The 15,549-nt window shown below is 35.4% G+C and overlaps 1 protein-coding gene across 1 annotated transcript; it reads left to right on the plus strand.

The window, feature by feature from the left end:
- The first annotated feature begins 3,654 nt into the window (after nt 1-3,654).
- On the plus strand, nt 3,655-7,758 carry LOC145605126 (uncharacterized). The gene is made up of 2 exons (XM_081661150.1): nt 3,655-4,020; nt 5,149-7,758. Exon 2 carries the CDS (start codon nt 5,251-5,253, stop codon nt 7,495-7,497), a length of 2,247 nt encoding a protein of 748 aa, XP_081517276.1. The 5' UTR covers nt 3,655-4,020; nt 5,149-5,250; the 3' UTR covers nt 7,498-7,758.
- Nucleotides 7,759-15,549: the final 7,791 nt, after the last annotated feature.

Consider the following 15,549-nt stretch of genomic DNA (forward strand, 5'->3'; position numbering starts at 1 on the left):
CGAAAGTGATGAAGCCACCTTCAGAAAGCTTAGTTGGTTGGTAAATGGTAATGGTAATGGTCCCATTAATATATTGTTTTCATTCATGAATTTGTGGATTTTCTTTTGTCTTTCAGATGAAAATGAAAGATTTGGGATTGGAACCTAGTAACTATTTTTAGGTGGAGATCATGAATTCATGATTAGTTCAATAATGGACTAATGTTAGTGAAATTAATTCTATGTGCGTCGTTGGGACTTACAAAATTGACTTTAATGTGATTTAAGTGTAATTAACTAATTATCAACACATCTACTAATCTACTAATTATTACTAAAATAGAAATTGTTGACGTCATCTTTGTCCATGTGTCGCTTTCTCAATAAAAAATTTCCCGCCTAAATGCAATGATGATGTCATCTTTTTTTTTTTTTTTTTTTTTTTTTTTTTTTTTTTTTTTTGTAGAGCTGTCATATTTAACATTTTTGAAATTTAAATATTGAAAGAAATTACATTACAACTAAAACCTATCAATTTATCGTAGTAAATTGAAGCAATTTTAAATAGCACACTAATAAACGACCTCTTATATTGAACTATAAATTAGACAACGTTGAACATATACCATATCATAATTTTGATTAAAATAAAATTTTTTAAAATTACAAAATATACACAATTCTTATTTTAATTCATGTATAATAGCGATTTGTTTTTAAAATATACAAATTAAAAATAGGCTTTATATAGGTCGTGCATCGCACGGAATCTAACCTAGTATTGAAAATAATTTGGTTGAATTGTTACTTTTAGTTAATGTAAGACTAACATGCAAGCCTATTTGTTCAATGAAGTTATAATGCAAGCCCTATTCACGATTACGCTTAATTAAAGCCACATGAAAAAACTTCATTTGGGAGTAACATAAACCATGTTATTCCTTAGAAAGCTCCATAATTCCATTTATATACCAATGTCACTAGTATCACATGCATTAGAAATATGAAAATATCACATCAACTTGTCTTTGTTCAAATAAACTTAACTTTTTTGATTTTATTGTTTTGGGGTTTTTTTTTTTTTTAGCTACCCTTGCAAGTTACAATGACTATATCAGTTTGATGTAGTGAACCAAAAAGTCAAAAACAAAATGACAATTGTCGAGATTAACTGAATCACTATTCTAATAAACAATTTCACTCTATCCCGATGCAGTATACATGAAGCGATTGCCCTCTAGGATTAGCATGCAGTATACTTAAAAAAACACGGAGGGAGTGTTTTATTATGTTTGTCTTTCTTCCCTTTGACTTCGGTCAACTTCCAACCACCGCCCCTATGACCTCCCTCCAAGCCACCAGCTACCACCTTCCCCTCTTTCCTTTCCCCTTTCATTCCCAACCACCTCCGTAACTATCACCTTCGAAATTGGCCACTCCCCCCCCCATACCCTTCCCTTGAAACCAAAAATGACTAGGAAAAATTAGAAATAATAATCCCAACTTTCATCGATTTTGGAAGAATAATCCCAACTTTCGATTATTCTGGAATAATTCGAACTTTGGGGTGTCTTCTTTTTCTTCAATCCCAAATACCGGTTACCGGTTGAATAAGTTGAATTTTTTTTTTGTGTTTAAGTGACATGTGTCGCGATTTAATTGATTAAAATACAAAAAAAAAAAACCACCCATTTTGAAACCCAGCCAGTTCGGCAACCCGCCCACCCAGCCACCTCCCTCGCCGACCGCCGTCTCTCCCCAACAGCAGAGTCGCCGCTCCGGCGTCCTCTCTACACCACCGTCCCCAAAACCCTACGCAACTACCAATAAAACTCCTCCCTGAAAACCCAACCCCGACCACCAATAAAACCCAAACCCAGATTCAGCCACCAGCTAAACCCCAAAAACCATCGGCTACTGCTATTACCCGCCCCCCTGCGCCGCTGATTTCCTTCCTTTCCGCCGGTTTCCCTTCCTTATGAGTCGGTGTTGCGATCCCCCAACCTCCCTCCTTCTCCCTTTCTCGTTTTCCGGCAACCACTCTTTCCCTTGAAATTAAATTTCTTCCTCCTCTATTCGAAAACCCCTTCAAACCACCTCCCCTACCCTCGAAAATCACCAAAAACCCTTCCCCCACCATCGAAAACTCTAGCCGCTAGGGTTTCGAGGTGGTGGGAGGAGCAATTTGGGATTTTTGGCAGTGGGGAAGGGTTTCATTGGTGGTTATTTGGGGGTGTGGGAGGGGTTTTCGGGGAGGGGGGAAAACGTCGATTCGGCGGTCCTAGGTGGCAGGGGGTGATGCGGCGGTTCTGTGTGGGAGGGGAGATGCAACGGCGTACGACTGGTGGGGGAAGTGGTGGCGAAGGCGGCATAGGCTGGTGGGGGAATGGGAGGCTGTTGGTTTTTTTTCATTTTTTGTTTTTTTGTATTTGTTTTTTTTTTTTTAAGTTTTTGACCAATCAAGACTTGACATGTGTCAAGTGACTTGAAATAATAGGTCATTGACTTTCGTTGGCCGGTTTGGGATTGAAGAAAAAGAGGAACCCCCAAAGTTCGGATTATTTAGGAATAATCCAAAGTTGGGATTATTTGAACAAAATCGATGAAAGTTGGGATTATTATTTCTAATTTTTCCAAATAAATAATCCCAACTATGAAACCCCCACTCCCCTTGAAAAACCCCAAAACAAAGCACCCCATTGACTGAAAACCCAAAATGAACAACCTACCCATCATCAAATATCCTCCACCACTGCAAAGAAAAAGGGGAAAAAAAAGGAGGAATTTGGGCGGGCAATGTCGGAGTGGGTTTTGGAATGGTTGCAGGTGATGTGGGTGGTATGGGGGGGTGTTGCGGCTAGGGGGAAGGGTCGCACCGGGGCGCAGATAGGGGGAGGGGTGGCACAGGTGGGGGGAGGGTGGAAGGACTGGAGAACGGGTGTCTGACAATGGTGTGGCTAGGGAGGGTTGGGGCTGATTTGACTATATTTGCTTACGAGTAATTTTTTAAATTAATCACGTGCTGACAAGTGTACAACCAACTTGTTATGACAGGTTGATGACCAATTGATCCTAATAAATGAAAGTAGGCAATATGTCAGGGTGGGTTTTGGAATGGCTGCAACCTGCAGGGGATGTGGGTGGTTGAAAGAGGGGGGGGGGGGGGATTGCGGCTAGAGGAAAGGTGGGGGAGGGTGGAAGGGCGAGGGAACGGGTGGCTAGCATGTCGTGGGGCTAGCTTAGGGAGGGTCGAGGCTAACTTGACTTTTATTTTTTGAAGCAATCACGTGTTGACAAGCATACAGACAACTTGTTATAAGAGGTTGATGACCAACTGTTCATGATAAATAAAAACGCACCCTAAAATTAGTTTAGAATAATTAAAAGTTGATATCATTATGTAAAACAAAATTTTCCATCAATATATTGTCACATATTATTTGCAACGATTTGACATAAAGTAGAGAGGAAAAATGTCTAATCGTTGCAAATAATAGGTAACGGAGGTAGTACTAGTATATGTGCTAAAATTAGGGGCAATAGTGTAAATCCCAATTTGTAGATGAATAAAGTTTAACATTATGACCAAATTGCCCTTTCTATCACTTTCCCAACCCTACATTGCATCGTGGCAATTCCCATCACAACCCTGCTACGTTGTGTAATCTCTTCTTCTCATCTCCTCTTTGTTGTTTGCCCCTTTGTAATTCCCCCAATTTTTCCATCAATTCCTTCATTACCCTTTTCTTTCTTCTCTTCGATTTCATCACTATACCCGCCAATTTTCTCTCTCCTCCCTCGTTCGAATTTCTGTTAATTCTCCCCCTTTACATCTTCCTCTTCTTTCCATCAATCCCAATTTCTATTTTTGGGGATTTCTTACCTCGATTTGTTCGAGATTGTTCTCTTTCTGTGTTCCATGAATTGGGCTTACAAGATTTGAGAAATACCCAGTTCGAATTTGATGATTTACACTGTTTTTTGATGCTCAATTGATGAATCAAAACCCTAATTCTTGGGTTAGGGTTCTACAATTCTGAGGTACTGTTGTTAATTCCGTGCAATTTGCTTTAATTTTCTTTGATTTGGGTAAACCCCACTTCATTGTGTTGAGCAATTTTGCTGTCTAACTGAAGCTCATTGAATGAATTTTGAGGTGTTTTATTTGTTCTTGTTTTTTGGTATCTTAGCTATATGATTCATATGCTTTAAAGTTTGTCACTTTAATTTTTGCTGTTATATCAATTACAAATTATGGGTTTATTATGCTGAATGTTAATATTTGTAACTGTATTGCCATTTGCCAATTAACTATTATAACATGTGTTGGTTTTTTACTTCTGCATTTTTCAGTCGATTTTAAGCCTAATTAGCATATTAACATATCATATTTAAAGTAGAAGTGATTTAGTTCTGTGGCTTGTCACTCTCAGAGAGCCAAAAACTTTTAGTACTAATTAGACTGGAATAAGAAGTGCTCTACTCTTTTGAGGTTGCTGAATTGGACCTTGGAGATCAAAATATCTCACCTTGTCGCCGAGTTCAAGGAATGTTGAGAATGGCTCGAGTTCTTTCTCATACTGTGAATTGGTATGGTAAGGTGAAAGGAAGTTTTTCTTTGTTATCTTACATCCTATAAGGAATTTGGTGACCACCTAAATTATCTAAAAGACCTTTTACATTTTAATATACAGAGTACCCTTTTAAAATGTTAAGATTTTCAATGTAGAATACTATGAGTTGTTGTATACGAAGTATGTGTTTTGAAATGTAAAGCACGCATAGGATGCATTTAGACATAATATTTCATAAGCCAACTCTTAAGCAGTTTTGTTTCTTACTTAAAAGATCTAAAACACCCCTACTTTTATTATTAGCATTATAAATAATGCTCATGTAATACTCGGTAAGAGTTGTTGAATATCTATTTTCATTTAATTCTACCCACACATAGTGTGCTTATGGATTTGTGTTTCTACGAGTGAGGGTTAAAGGAGAGGCTAGAGTTTGTTGTGATTTCTTCCACATAGGGTGCATCTTGGAGTTGTGAACTTGTGATTTCTTTTACTTAATTTACGATCCCTGACTATGTGCCTATTTTTAGATTTTTATGTTGTATGCTTCTTTGGTTATAGAAATCTTAATTAGTTAATTCTTCTTGTCTCATAGGGTGTTGATGCCACTGATGACTGGACTTTATTGAGAGTATCCAGCATCTTGCTTGCATAGTTGAATTGGTGAAGTTTGCAAATTGTAATTCTTCATTAAATTATGGCGAATCATGAGGTTATCCTTGGAAAAAATCATGGAATGGATTTAGGTCATGACCGGCAGCTGGTCCTTGCCCATAATCATTCCCTAGGTCATGAACATGAACTGGGTTTGGGAGAAAGGCATGATCAGGAACTAGGTTTAGGAAATGCCCACAACCATGATGAATTGGCTTTGGAACAGAGCCATGACCATGAATCGAGTGATGGGCATCATTATGAGCAAAGCAATGACTTGCATGTGGAGCATAAACCTAATAATGAAAGCCATGAATTTTCTTCGCAGAACAATGATTTAGGTATGGTAGAGCACAATGAACTGACTGTTTCCGGCAATCAAGACCTTGATGAGGATTTGGAGTTAGATATTGATCAAAACCATGAAATGGGAATCGAAGCTATTGATGACATGGGTGTTCAGGAGCCAGAATATGTACTTAGTCATGTTATTCAGGCCCGTTCTTTGGTTGTTAGCCCTAGCCATGAGATTCGTGTAGGGCAGGAATTCCCAGATGTCAAGAGTTGTCGCAGAGCTTTAAGGGACATGGCAATTGCTCTACACTTTGAAATGCAAACCATAAAATCTGATAAAACTCGCTTTACTGCCAAATGTGCAGCTGAAGGATGCCCCTGGCGTGTGCATGCTGCAAAGCTTCCTGGGGCACCTACTTTCACAATCAGGACCCTTTATGAGCTCCATACCTGCAATGGCATAGGTCATCTAGGCCACCAGCAAGCATCAGTTCAGTGGGTGGCTAATTCTGTCGAACAGCGTTTGAGAGAGAATCCTAACTGCAAGCCTAAGGAGATACTAGAAGAGATCCATAGGGTACATGGGATCACCTTGTCATACAAGCAGGCCTGGCGGGGAAAGGAGCGTATCATGGCAGCTATGCGTGGATCCTTTGAAGAAGGTTATCGGCTTCTGCCACAATATTGTGAGCAAATTAAACGCACAAATCCTGGCAGTATTGCTTCTGTTTACGCTAGTCCAGAAGATGGCTGCTTCCAGCGGCTCTTTATATCATTCCACGCATCTATATATGGTTTCCTAAATGCTTGTCGACCACTTCTTGGGCTTGATAGGACCTATTTGAAAAGCAAGTACTTGGGAACTTTGTTGTTGGCCACTGGTTTTGATGGGGATGGTGCTCTCTTTCCTTTGGCATTTGGTGTAGTTGATGAGGAAAATGATGAGAACTGGATGTGGTTTCTATCAGAACTCCACAATTTGCTTGAGACTAATACTGAAAATATGCCAAGGCTTACCATTTTGTCAGACAGGCACAAGGGTATTGTTGATGGAGTGGAAGCAAATTTTCCTACTGCTTTTCATGGATTTTGCATGCGTCATTTAAGTGAAAGCTTTCGGAAGGAGTTTAATAACACAATGCTCGTCAACCTTTTATGGGAAGCTGCTCAAGCTCTTACCATAATTGAATTTGAGGCGAAAGTTTTGGAAATAGAGGAGATGTCACAAGATGCTGCATTTTGGATTAGAAGGATTCCACCCCGCTTGTGGGCTACAGCATATTTTGAGGGGACACGATTTGGGCATCTGACTACAAATATAGTTGAATCTCTAAATATTTGGCTTCTTGAAGCTTCTGGGCTCCCAATCATTCAGATGATGGAGTGCATACGGAGGCAGCTAATGACTTGGTTTAATGAACGACGTGAGACCAGCATGCAGTGGACATCGATACTTGTCCCTACTGCTGAAAGGCGTGTTGATGAGGCAATTGAGCATGCTCGCGCTTTCCAGGTTCTTCGTGCAAATGAGGCAGAGTTTGAAGTTATAACAAATGAAGGATCAAATTTTGTGGATATTCGAAATCGTTGCTGTCTTTGCAGGGGATGGCAGCTGTATGGTTTACCATGTGCCCATGCTGTGTCTGCCCTTCTTTCCTGCAGGCAGAATGTACATCGCTTTACAGAAAGTTGTTTCACCGTTGCAACTTATCGGAAGGCATACTCACAAACTATTCATCCTATTCCAGACAAGTCAGTCTGGAAACAGTTGTCTGAAGAGGACTCAGATGCTACCAGATCTGATGGGCCTATCATTAACCCTGCTACCAAATCTGATGGGACTATCATTAACCCACCCAAGTCTCTTCGCCCTCCTGGAAGACCTAGAAAAAAGAGAGTTCGAGCTGAAGATCGTGGCCGTGTTAAACGCATTGTGCACTGTAGTCGTTGCAATCAGACAGGTCATTTCAGAACTACTTGTGCCGCACCAATATGATTTATTATCTGATGATTGGCAAATCGGGCATTTATCTAAGCTTTATATTAGTTAAATAGATAGAAACTTCAAGTTTCTTGTAAGCCTTATGGTAGTATTTTTTTTATTATGCAACATTCCTAGTTAGTTAGAATAGCTTGTCTATATTGGTCTCTTCCCTATTATTAGGAAAATATGTGAACAAAGCATTAGCTGCTGTATACCTATTCATAAACGAATAACACAGTTACTGTGGAAGAGCTTATTCATGTTAATTTCACAATAAAGATACATCTTTTTATAGACTTCCAAATATGTGGTCACGTGCTATCTTTGATGAATGCTCTTTCCATGAGGCCCTGTTTGGTAATTGTAATTTAGCTGGTTATGGATTGATAACGATGTTGTACTAAATGATTTGAGCTGCTTTTATTATCTGATTTAACTCTAACTAACTAGTTTAGTTAGGTAAAAGTGTTTGTTAAATAGTTGTTAGTTGTTACTCTCTCAGTCTCTATCCCATAATAGTTGGGGTGGACACGTAGTTTTAGAAAAGTACAAGTTGGTCTATTTAAAACATTTGTTTATTGTATAAATAATTTTTTTTTTTTGTATTTTTATATTATAAGAAAACAACAAGTGGGGTGGGTGAGGAGAGAGAAAATGTAGGAAAATATTTTACTCCCTCCGTCCCTAAATTACATTCTTCTTTGGAAATTTACACGGGAATTAAGGAGGGAAGAATAAGACAAATAACAATAATTAGATAATGCGATGGGAAGTACAAAAATAGATTAGTTTTTACTTATGACATGTCATCAATCCTTTGCAAAAAAAAAGGACCAATCACATGCTTCTAATTGAAAATTTTTAACCAATCATATTCATTGTAATTTGGCACAAGAATTATGATTGAGATTAGGTAAGGATGAGTGATAAAGCATTAAATATAAAACAGAAAAAGAGAGTTGATTTACTAAAAAAAACTTACCAAAAATAGAAAGGAGGAATGTAATTTTGGAATACTAAAAATAGAAAGGAGGAATGTAATTTTGGAATACCAAAAATAGAAAGGAGGAATGTAATTTAGGGACGGAGGGAGTATATTAGTAGTCCCATTCCATGTTTTATAACGTGTCAAGTATTATGACATTTATGAGACGAATGAAAATGGGAATTGTGTCAAGTATTATAGGACAGAGAGAGTACTATCTTATTAATTTTCCTGCATTATTATTTGGTATGGCTTTCTTTTGACCAAAGGAAAAGAAAGATTATAAATGGAAACATATTACTAGCCTCATCTACCAAGATTGGCAAGATAATACAAATGACGGTTAATCATTGTTTAAAACAATCATATCAAATATTAGAAAAAATCCGATGTACAATATCATTATTGTAAATCAGCTCAACCTTTACCTGAAAAATGAGAGAGAGTGAGCTAGAGAGAGAGAGTATGAATCCTCAACCCCTGTTCCAGCTAAACCCCCCGCCGCCGCCTCCCCCTTTACCTCCGCCATCACCACCAAAAAATCCCCCTCTCCAACCAAAAACCTTCCACCAATCTCTCAATAACCCCCAAACCTCCCATCCGGCGGATTTCATCCCCTCATGCCAGGCTTTCATCCCTGTTCTCACCAAGGTTGCTTCAAATTTAGCTAATCCTTTATGTTCATGAGTTCATCCCAATGGTTTTCGAGCATGAATTTCTTCCAAGATGATCCATGTGAACGAATCAATTGCTTATAGACATAGCATTCTAAATGCCACTCCCTTTCTTTGCACATAGACTATACTTCGTACATTGTTATCTTTAATTTTGGGTTTATTTTTGTTGATTTTGATATTCTGTTTATCTATTTGCATATGTAACATAATTATTTTTGTGAAAAAAGGGTCTTTTTGTGAAATAAAAAGGGTCACTTTTGTGAAAAAAAAGGGTGACTTTTGTGAGAAAAAAGGATCACTTTTATGAAAAAAGGGTCACTTTTGTGAAAAAAAAGTCACTTTTGTAGAAAAAAGGGTCACTTTTGTGTAAAAAAAGGGTCACTTTTGTACGAAAAAATGTCACTTTTTGTAAGATGTTCGATGTACAATAAAATTATTGTAAACCGGGGACATGCAAAAGTTTTTGTATCATACAACTAACATATAAAGCTAAACTTTTAGTCAGACCACGAGACATAACATTCTAACTTTTTGTCAAGTATCGCGCTACGTAGGCGACAATTAATATTAGTATGACCGGAAGGATTTATTTTATTTATTTATTTTTTGAAAACACCGGAAGGATTTGTTTGAATATAGTTTTTTTTTTTTTAGAATATGATATGATTTGCAATAGTGAAGTATGTGTTAAGAGTTGTACAAGAACAAAAAATTTATCCTAAAAACTAGTTTTAATATAATAGAAAACATATGTAACGAATCTAACGATCTTTATCCTCTATATAGGAAATCCTAAATACTAATGTAACTTTCCATATAAATACGTTACGCGTACTCCTAATAATAATTGGAGTTCAATCTGTGTGTAAATAAATAGGCCAGGTTATTTGCGCTAGAGTTTCATACACAATACTTTGTTAATCCCTTTATTTTCTTGGAGTTGTTACGTAAAGAAGTTATAATGGCTAAACTCAACAGTATTCTTCATAGTATTACGAGCAAAATGGCATCATTAAATTGTGCTTCACATCCTAAGAAATCAGAAAGAAGCAGCATCAAGAAGAAACAGAAAACCACGCCTTCAACACCGGCTTCTTCTACAAAAGGTGTCGCGGCTAATCAAGGTGGTGTGACAATAACTCCGGTGAATCACCAAGGCAGCAACAACTCGTCGTGTCCTCCCAATCTCCCTGCTCGAGTTGTTATGCCGTGTTATTGTCATAAATTTAGTTCTCGGCTATTGAATAATGTGTATTAGCATAGCATGCATGGCTTTCTTTAAGTCATTAAGTGTAATTAATTAGTTTCAATAATGTTCTAAATCAATTTCTTAAGAATTATGTTGGTGTACTTAGAAAAATATTTTGAAAAGCAGAAATTTGTAATTAATTAAACCTAAGTTTTGAGTTATGACTTGGTGCATACGGTAGTTTATTACAGTATTTGGTTTGCTGTTTTGAATTCTAGGAATTATGAGGCTTTTGTTATTCTTGATTTTTGGCTTTACAATCTAGTTGTTTGAATAATCAAGGTTTAAGTCAAGTCATATTTGAACGATTAGGTTAATTTTTTTTTGAGGGAACGATTAGGTTAAGTTCGAGTTGAGTTATATTCGATTTATTACCAACATTATTCCCAATTTATAGTCTTATTATGATAGAATATTTATTATCAAACATTTTTGATTGGCTTAAATTAACATCAAATTCAAGTTACGGGTTTCAAGCAGAATTCCTTTTGGTATGTATTAGGTCATGAATCTTAATTTAGTGTAATTGATTTTGAATCAAGCTTTGTTGGTGAGTCCTATTGAATCCAATTATCAATAGGCTTTCTTGTCAAAAAAAAAAATATCAATAGGCTTATTAAGTGAAATTAATAATTACAGTATTAGACACATATATTATTAGTAGTTCCTACTTCCTAGTAGAGAAACAACAGTTTTATTAAAAATAAAACACCAAGAATTGATCAATACTACTAAATACTAATTGTGCTATATCACAATATTATAAAAACAAATAAATTAGTACATTGTAGATTAAGAGTCTTAAGACTTAAGAGAATGATCCCGTCAAAACAAAAATAAAGGTTAAGATAATGTGGGACGCTTACATTTGGTGACACTTGGGAGATCTATTCTTCAACACTCCCTCTCACATGTAAGGTCCCTTTTTAACTTTGACTCATCACTCATGTGATTTTTCGGGCTAGAGCGCTTCTTCACTCCCCTTCACATGGACCTACTCTTGGCCCAGTGAACTTTAGCCATTTAGGGTCCCATATCGTGAACCTGGCTCAGATATCATGTTAAATATGGGTTTGGGCTGCACCCGCGCAAACCAAGAGAGAGATAGTCCACTTCATAAAATCAAAGGAGGAGTAGCCCCTCTTAGCCTTATAATGTAATTAACTCTCTCTTTTTTAACCAATGTGGGACACTTACATGTGGTGACACTTGGGAGGTCTACTCTTCAACAATAATACTATATTTTATTTTATTTTTTTTAATTTTTATTTATTTTTTAATTTAATTTTTTTTTTACAAGAAAGACTAGAATTGTATAAGGAAGATACCACAAAACCAATTAATAAGTAATAAAAAATAAAAAATAAAAAAATAAATAAAAAATAAAAAAAAAACCCAAATGAAAAGATAAAATAAATATGATTTTTGACGGCTTTGCACTATATATCTATCGAGTAACATATTTATGTTTGTCTTAGTTTAAGTTATAGATATATATAGACTTTACATAATATATAGTAAATTCTTACATGTGGTTAACAGTAGTACAGTACCATTAGTTGATAGTATGTCACTTTACTTATAATAAATTAATTGGATGATGGGGTTTACAATGATAATCAAATGGAGTTACTTGCACACATTACGGACATCGCAATGTAAAAATGGGTTTATCGCTACAAATTAATGAAGTTATTTTATAATACCCAAAATTATAGAAAGAGATTAGTTAAATGAACAAATGGACTAATAAGGGTAACACTTTACAAAAATTAAAAAAAAAAAAAAAAAAAAATGGAGTTACCCTTATAAACAAAATAAAGGTTATCTTATGAATAATTGAGGTTGCTTGCTTAAGTTAATGAATAGTAAGGGTTACATTACTCTTATAAACAAATAAATGTAGACCAACCATATGCCTAGTATCACACACAAGATTTATTAGTTGAATTACGGAGTGTTTATTATTTATTCAAATAAAATATTCTACAAATCAGAGTATAAAGTTTCTTGCCATGCTTATCATATACTTCCTCCGTTTTTATTTAGTTGACGCGTTTGATTTAGGCACATATATTAAGGAGAGGAGAAAGAGTGATAGAGAATGAAAAAGCAAGTGGAGTAGCTTGTAAATTCAAGGTAAAAAATTTACCCTAAAAAGGAAACGTGTCAGCTAAAAAGAAACTTTTTAAAAAAGAATACGTGTCAACTAAAAAGAAACGGAGGTAGTATCAAAATATCAATAATAAATTATTGCTTGCTCTCAATTATTTTTTGTCTATATCATTTTCATGATCCATGAAATCGATAATATTTTTCTCCATGTATAAGCTTAGGTCTTGTTCTCTTCACCTTGAAATAGTATAATTTCAGTATAAAATAATAAATTTTGATTCAATAAAAATATTTTCAATAATAAAAATCAGTAAATTTAAAGAGGAAATTTAATAGAAAATCAAATTAATTTCACTTCATTAAAGATAATTTATTTCAGTTCAGCAAAAATAAGAAACTATCCCATTTATCAATGGATTGATTCAATAGAGATTTCTATGTTAAATAAAATAAATAGAACATACTAAATGTTTGATGATTTCTGGCACAGAGTATATGTTTATTGATGGAAGTATGTAGTAATTGATGATTGACATTTAGGGCCTGTTCACATTTACTGAACTGAACTGATTGGAGCTGAACTAAGCTAAACTGATTGGAACTGAACTGAACCGAACTGAGCTGAAATGAATATTTTATGAGAGAAGGAAATCACTGATTAGAGCTGAACTGAAATGAACTGAACTGATTGGAGCTGAACTGAACTGATATTAAGCTGAAGTGAACAAGCCCTTAGTCTTTTCCGCTTTCTGACACACAATTTTGAATGTTACTACAATATTTTTTTTAATTCTTTATAAGTTAAAATTGTAAAGGTTTCTAAAACAAAGACTTAAATATTTGAAGTGCTAATATATGTTGGGTCAATGTGAGAAGGCCTAGGGCCTGTTCACCTCAATTCAGTTCAGTTCAATTCAGCTCCTAATTTCCTTCTCTCATAAAATATTCATTTTAGCTCTATTCAGTTCAGTTCAGTTCCAATTAGTTTAGTTCAGTTAAGCTCAGTTCAGTAAATATGAACAGGCCTCTATTCATATCGTGATACTTGTTATAATCATCTAATAATTATTAAATCTTAATATCAACTTTTTATACGAGTAATTTATATTCACTACGAATTAAACATCAAACATGCATATTATTAGTTAGGGTGTCGCGTTGATAAAATATACTAATCAAATTAAGACACTTAAAAACAGAGGGAGTACCGAGTACGTATTGCCGAGTACCATAGGTGTGATAGGTCCATAGTGCTTGCCTTATCGGGGTACTTGAGAAATTGTGTTGCTTAAAACCTTGTTAGAACATGTACGAATAACAAACAATTTAGTTAGCTAAACTAACCAACGTACAATTAGTTGACTGGTTCTTTCCTTATATTCATCGTTAAATATAGTTATAAAAACCTTACTTTATTTAAGGAAGACTAATTCTACGCAGTCACATTCACATATCGTGTGATTTTTGTTGACGATAGACCCGCCCGCAGTTAAGGCCCTCTTAATTAAACACCGCGTTTTTGAAGTCAACATATGTTTCTTTTTTTCTTTAAGAATTTTTTCAAGTCAAGATTTAGGACATGCATTTTGACATTTCACCCTCCTACGTCTATATATATACTTCATTCCATGCAACTCTAAATAGCATCCTCTTCCATTTCAATCTTGATCTCTCTAAAAACTAATTTACTTTGCTAGTCTTATTCTCATATAATCAACAAGTCCGATTTCCACTCAATTTTACTTCATAAGAACCTTGGTGTAATTGGTTGAGTATTCGTTTAATTTGTCTCTCACCAAGCTCATTCCTAAAGATTTTCACTTTATTACTCTGATCTTTTTGGGATAAATAATTTACTCTTTGTACGTACAATACTGTCGAATTTTAGATACAATGGCAATCAATAATAAGATGATGTGTTTTCGAATCTTATTCGTTACCTTTTATCTTATTGTGGCCACTGAACTGATATACACAACTATGGCTGTAAGAACCCTAGAGGGTGAGCCCTGGATAGAAAAAGGTCTCGTGTTCAATGCTCTTCCTAAGGGTCCAGTTCGATCATCTAAGTCCTCCCCGTGCACGTACATTCCTAACAAAGGCCGAGGAAGATGTGCTATGGAATTGCACAACGACGATGTTGCACATGTAGATCATGTTTATACAATACCTACTTTCCCTGATGTTATTGGTAAGTTTGGCATGGCTTTGGGTAGGAAAATCAACCAAACTCATCGTAAACAAAATCCAAGCTCGTAAATAATATTTTTGCTAATCTAGGTTGACATGATTCAAGAGTACGTCAATCAAGAGGAAGTGTAGAGTTTTTCTAACCTTAACATATTTTTTCTGCCCAAGATTTCTAAGAAGTTCTGGAGCTCATTCATTGATTAATATACATCAAAGTGTATATATATACAATTATACAAACTCTAGATCGTTGTTGTGATAGCATGTTTTATTATGATTTTATTACTATGTAAGTATGTATGGCTAATTGGCTACCATGGCCTATTATAATGCAACATTATTATTTACTATATTGAAATGTAATAATCTATGTATTGTTGCAATAGTTATATATATATTGACTAAGCTAAACTGAACTGAACTGAACTTATCTGAGCTGAACTGAACTGAACTGAAATGAATATTTTATAAGAAAAGAAAATTAGGAGCTGAACTGAACTGAACTTATTAGAGCTAAACTGAAATGAAATGAACTGAACTGAACTAAAAATAATCGTATGAGAACAAACATTTAGTGTATTACGTACATCTTATGACGCATACCTTTTTAGTATTGCTGGTATCGTATATTATATTTTGCATAGAGATTATCAGATAATTAACAATCCTGATCACATAAGAGGTTTGACTTATTCGATCAAATCATTAACCTCGCGTTTTGACAGCATTTTGGCCATACCAATTTTGGAAAAACTAATGTATGGTTGGTGCACCCGGGCGCATGGTGCACCCGGAAAGAATATTAGGTATATTTAAAAGAACATGGGAAAAAAAAAGAACATTATAGA

The sequence above is a fragment of the Chenopodium album genome, chromosome 22, assembly GCF_948465745.1.
Source record: "Chenopodium album chromosome 22, dcCheAlbu1.1, whole genome shotgun sequence".
Lineage (NCBI taxonomy): Eukaryota > Viridiplantae > Streptophyta > Magnoliopsida > Caryophyllales > Amaranthaceae > Chenopodium > Chenopodium album.

Coding starts and splice junctions, on each gene's coding strand:
- LOC145605126 (XM_081661150.1), top strand. CDS start 5,251: ATGGCGAATCATGAGGTTATCCTTGGAAAAAATCATGGAATGGATTTA.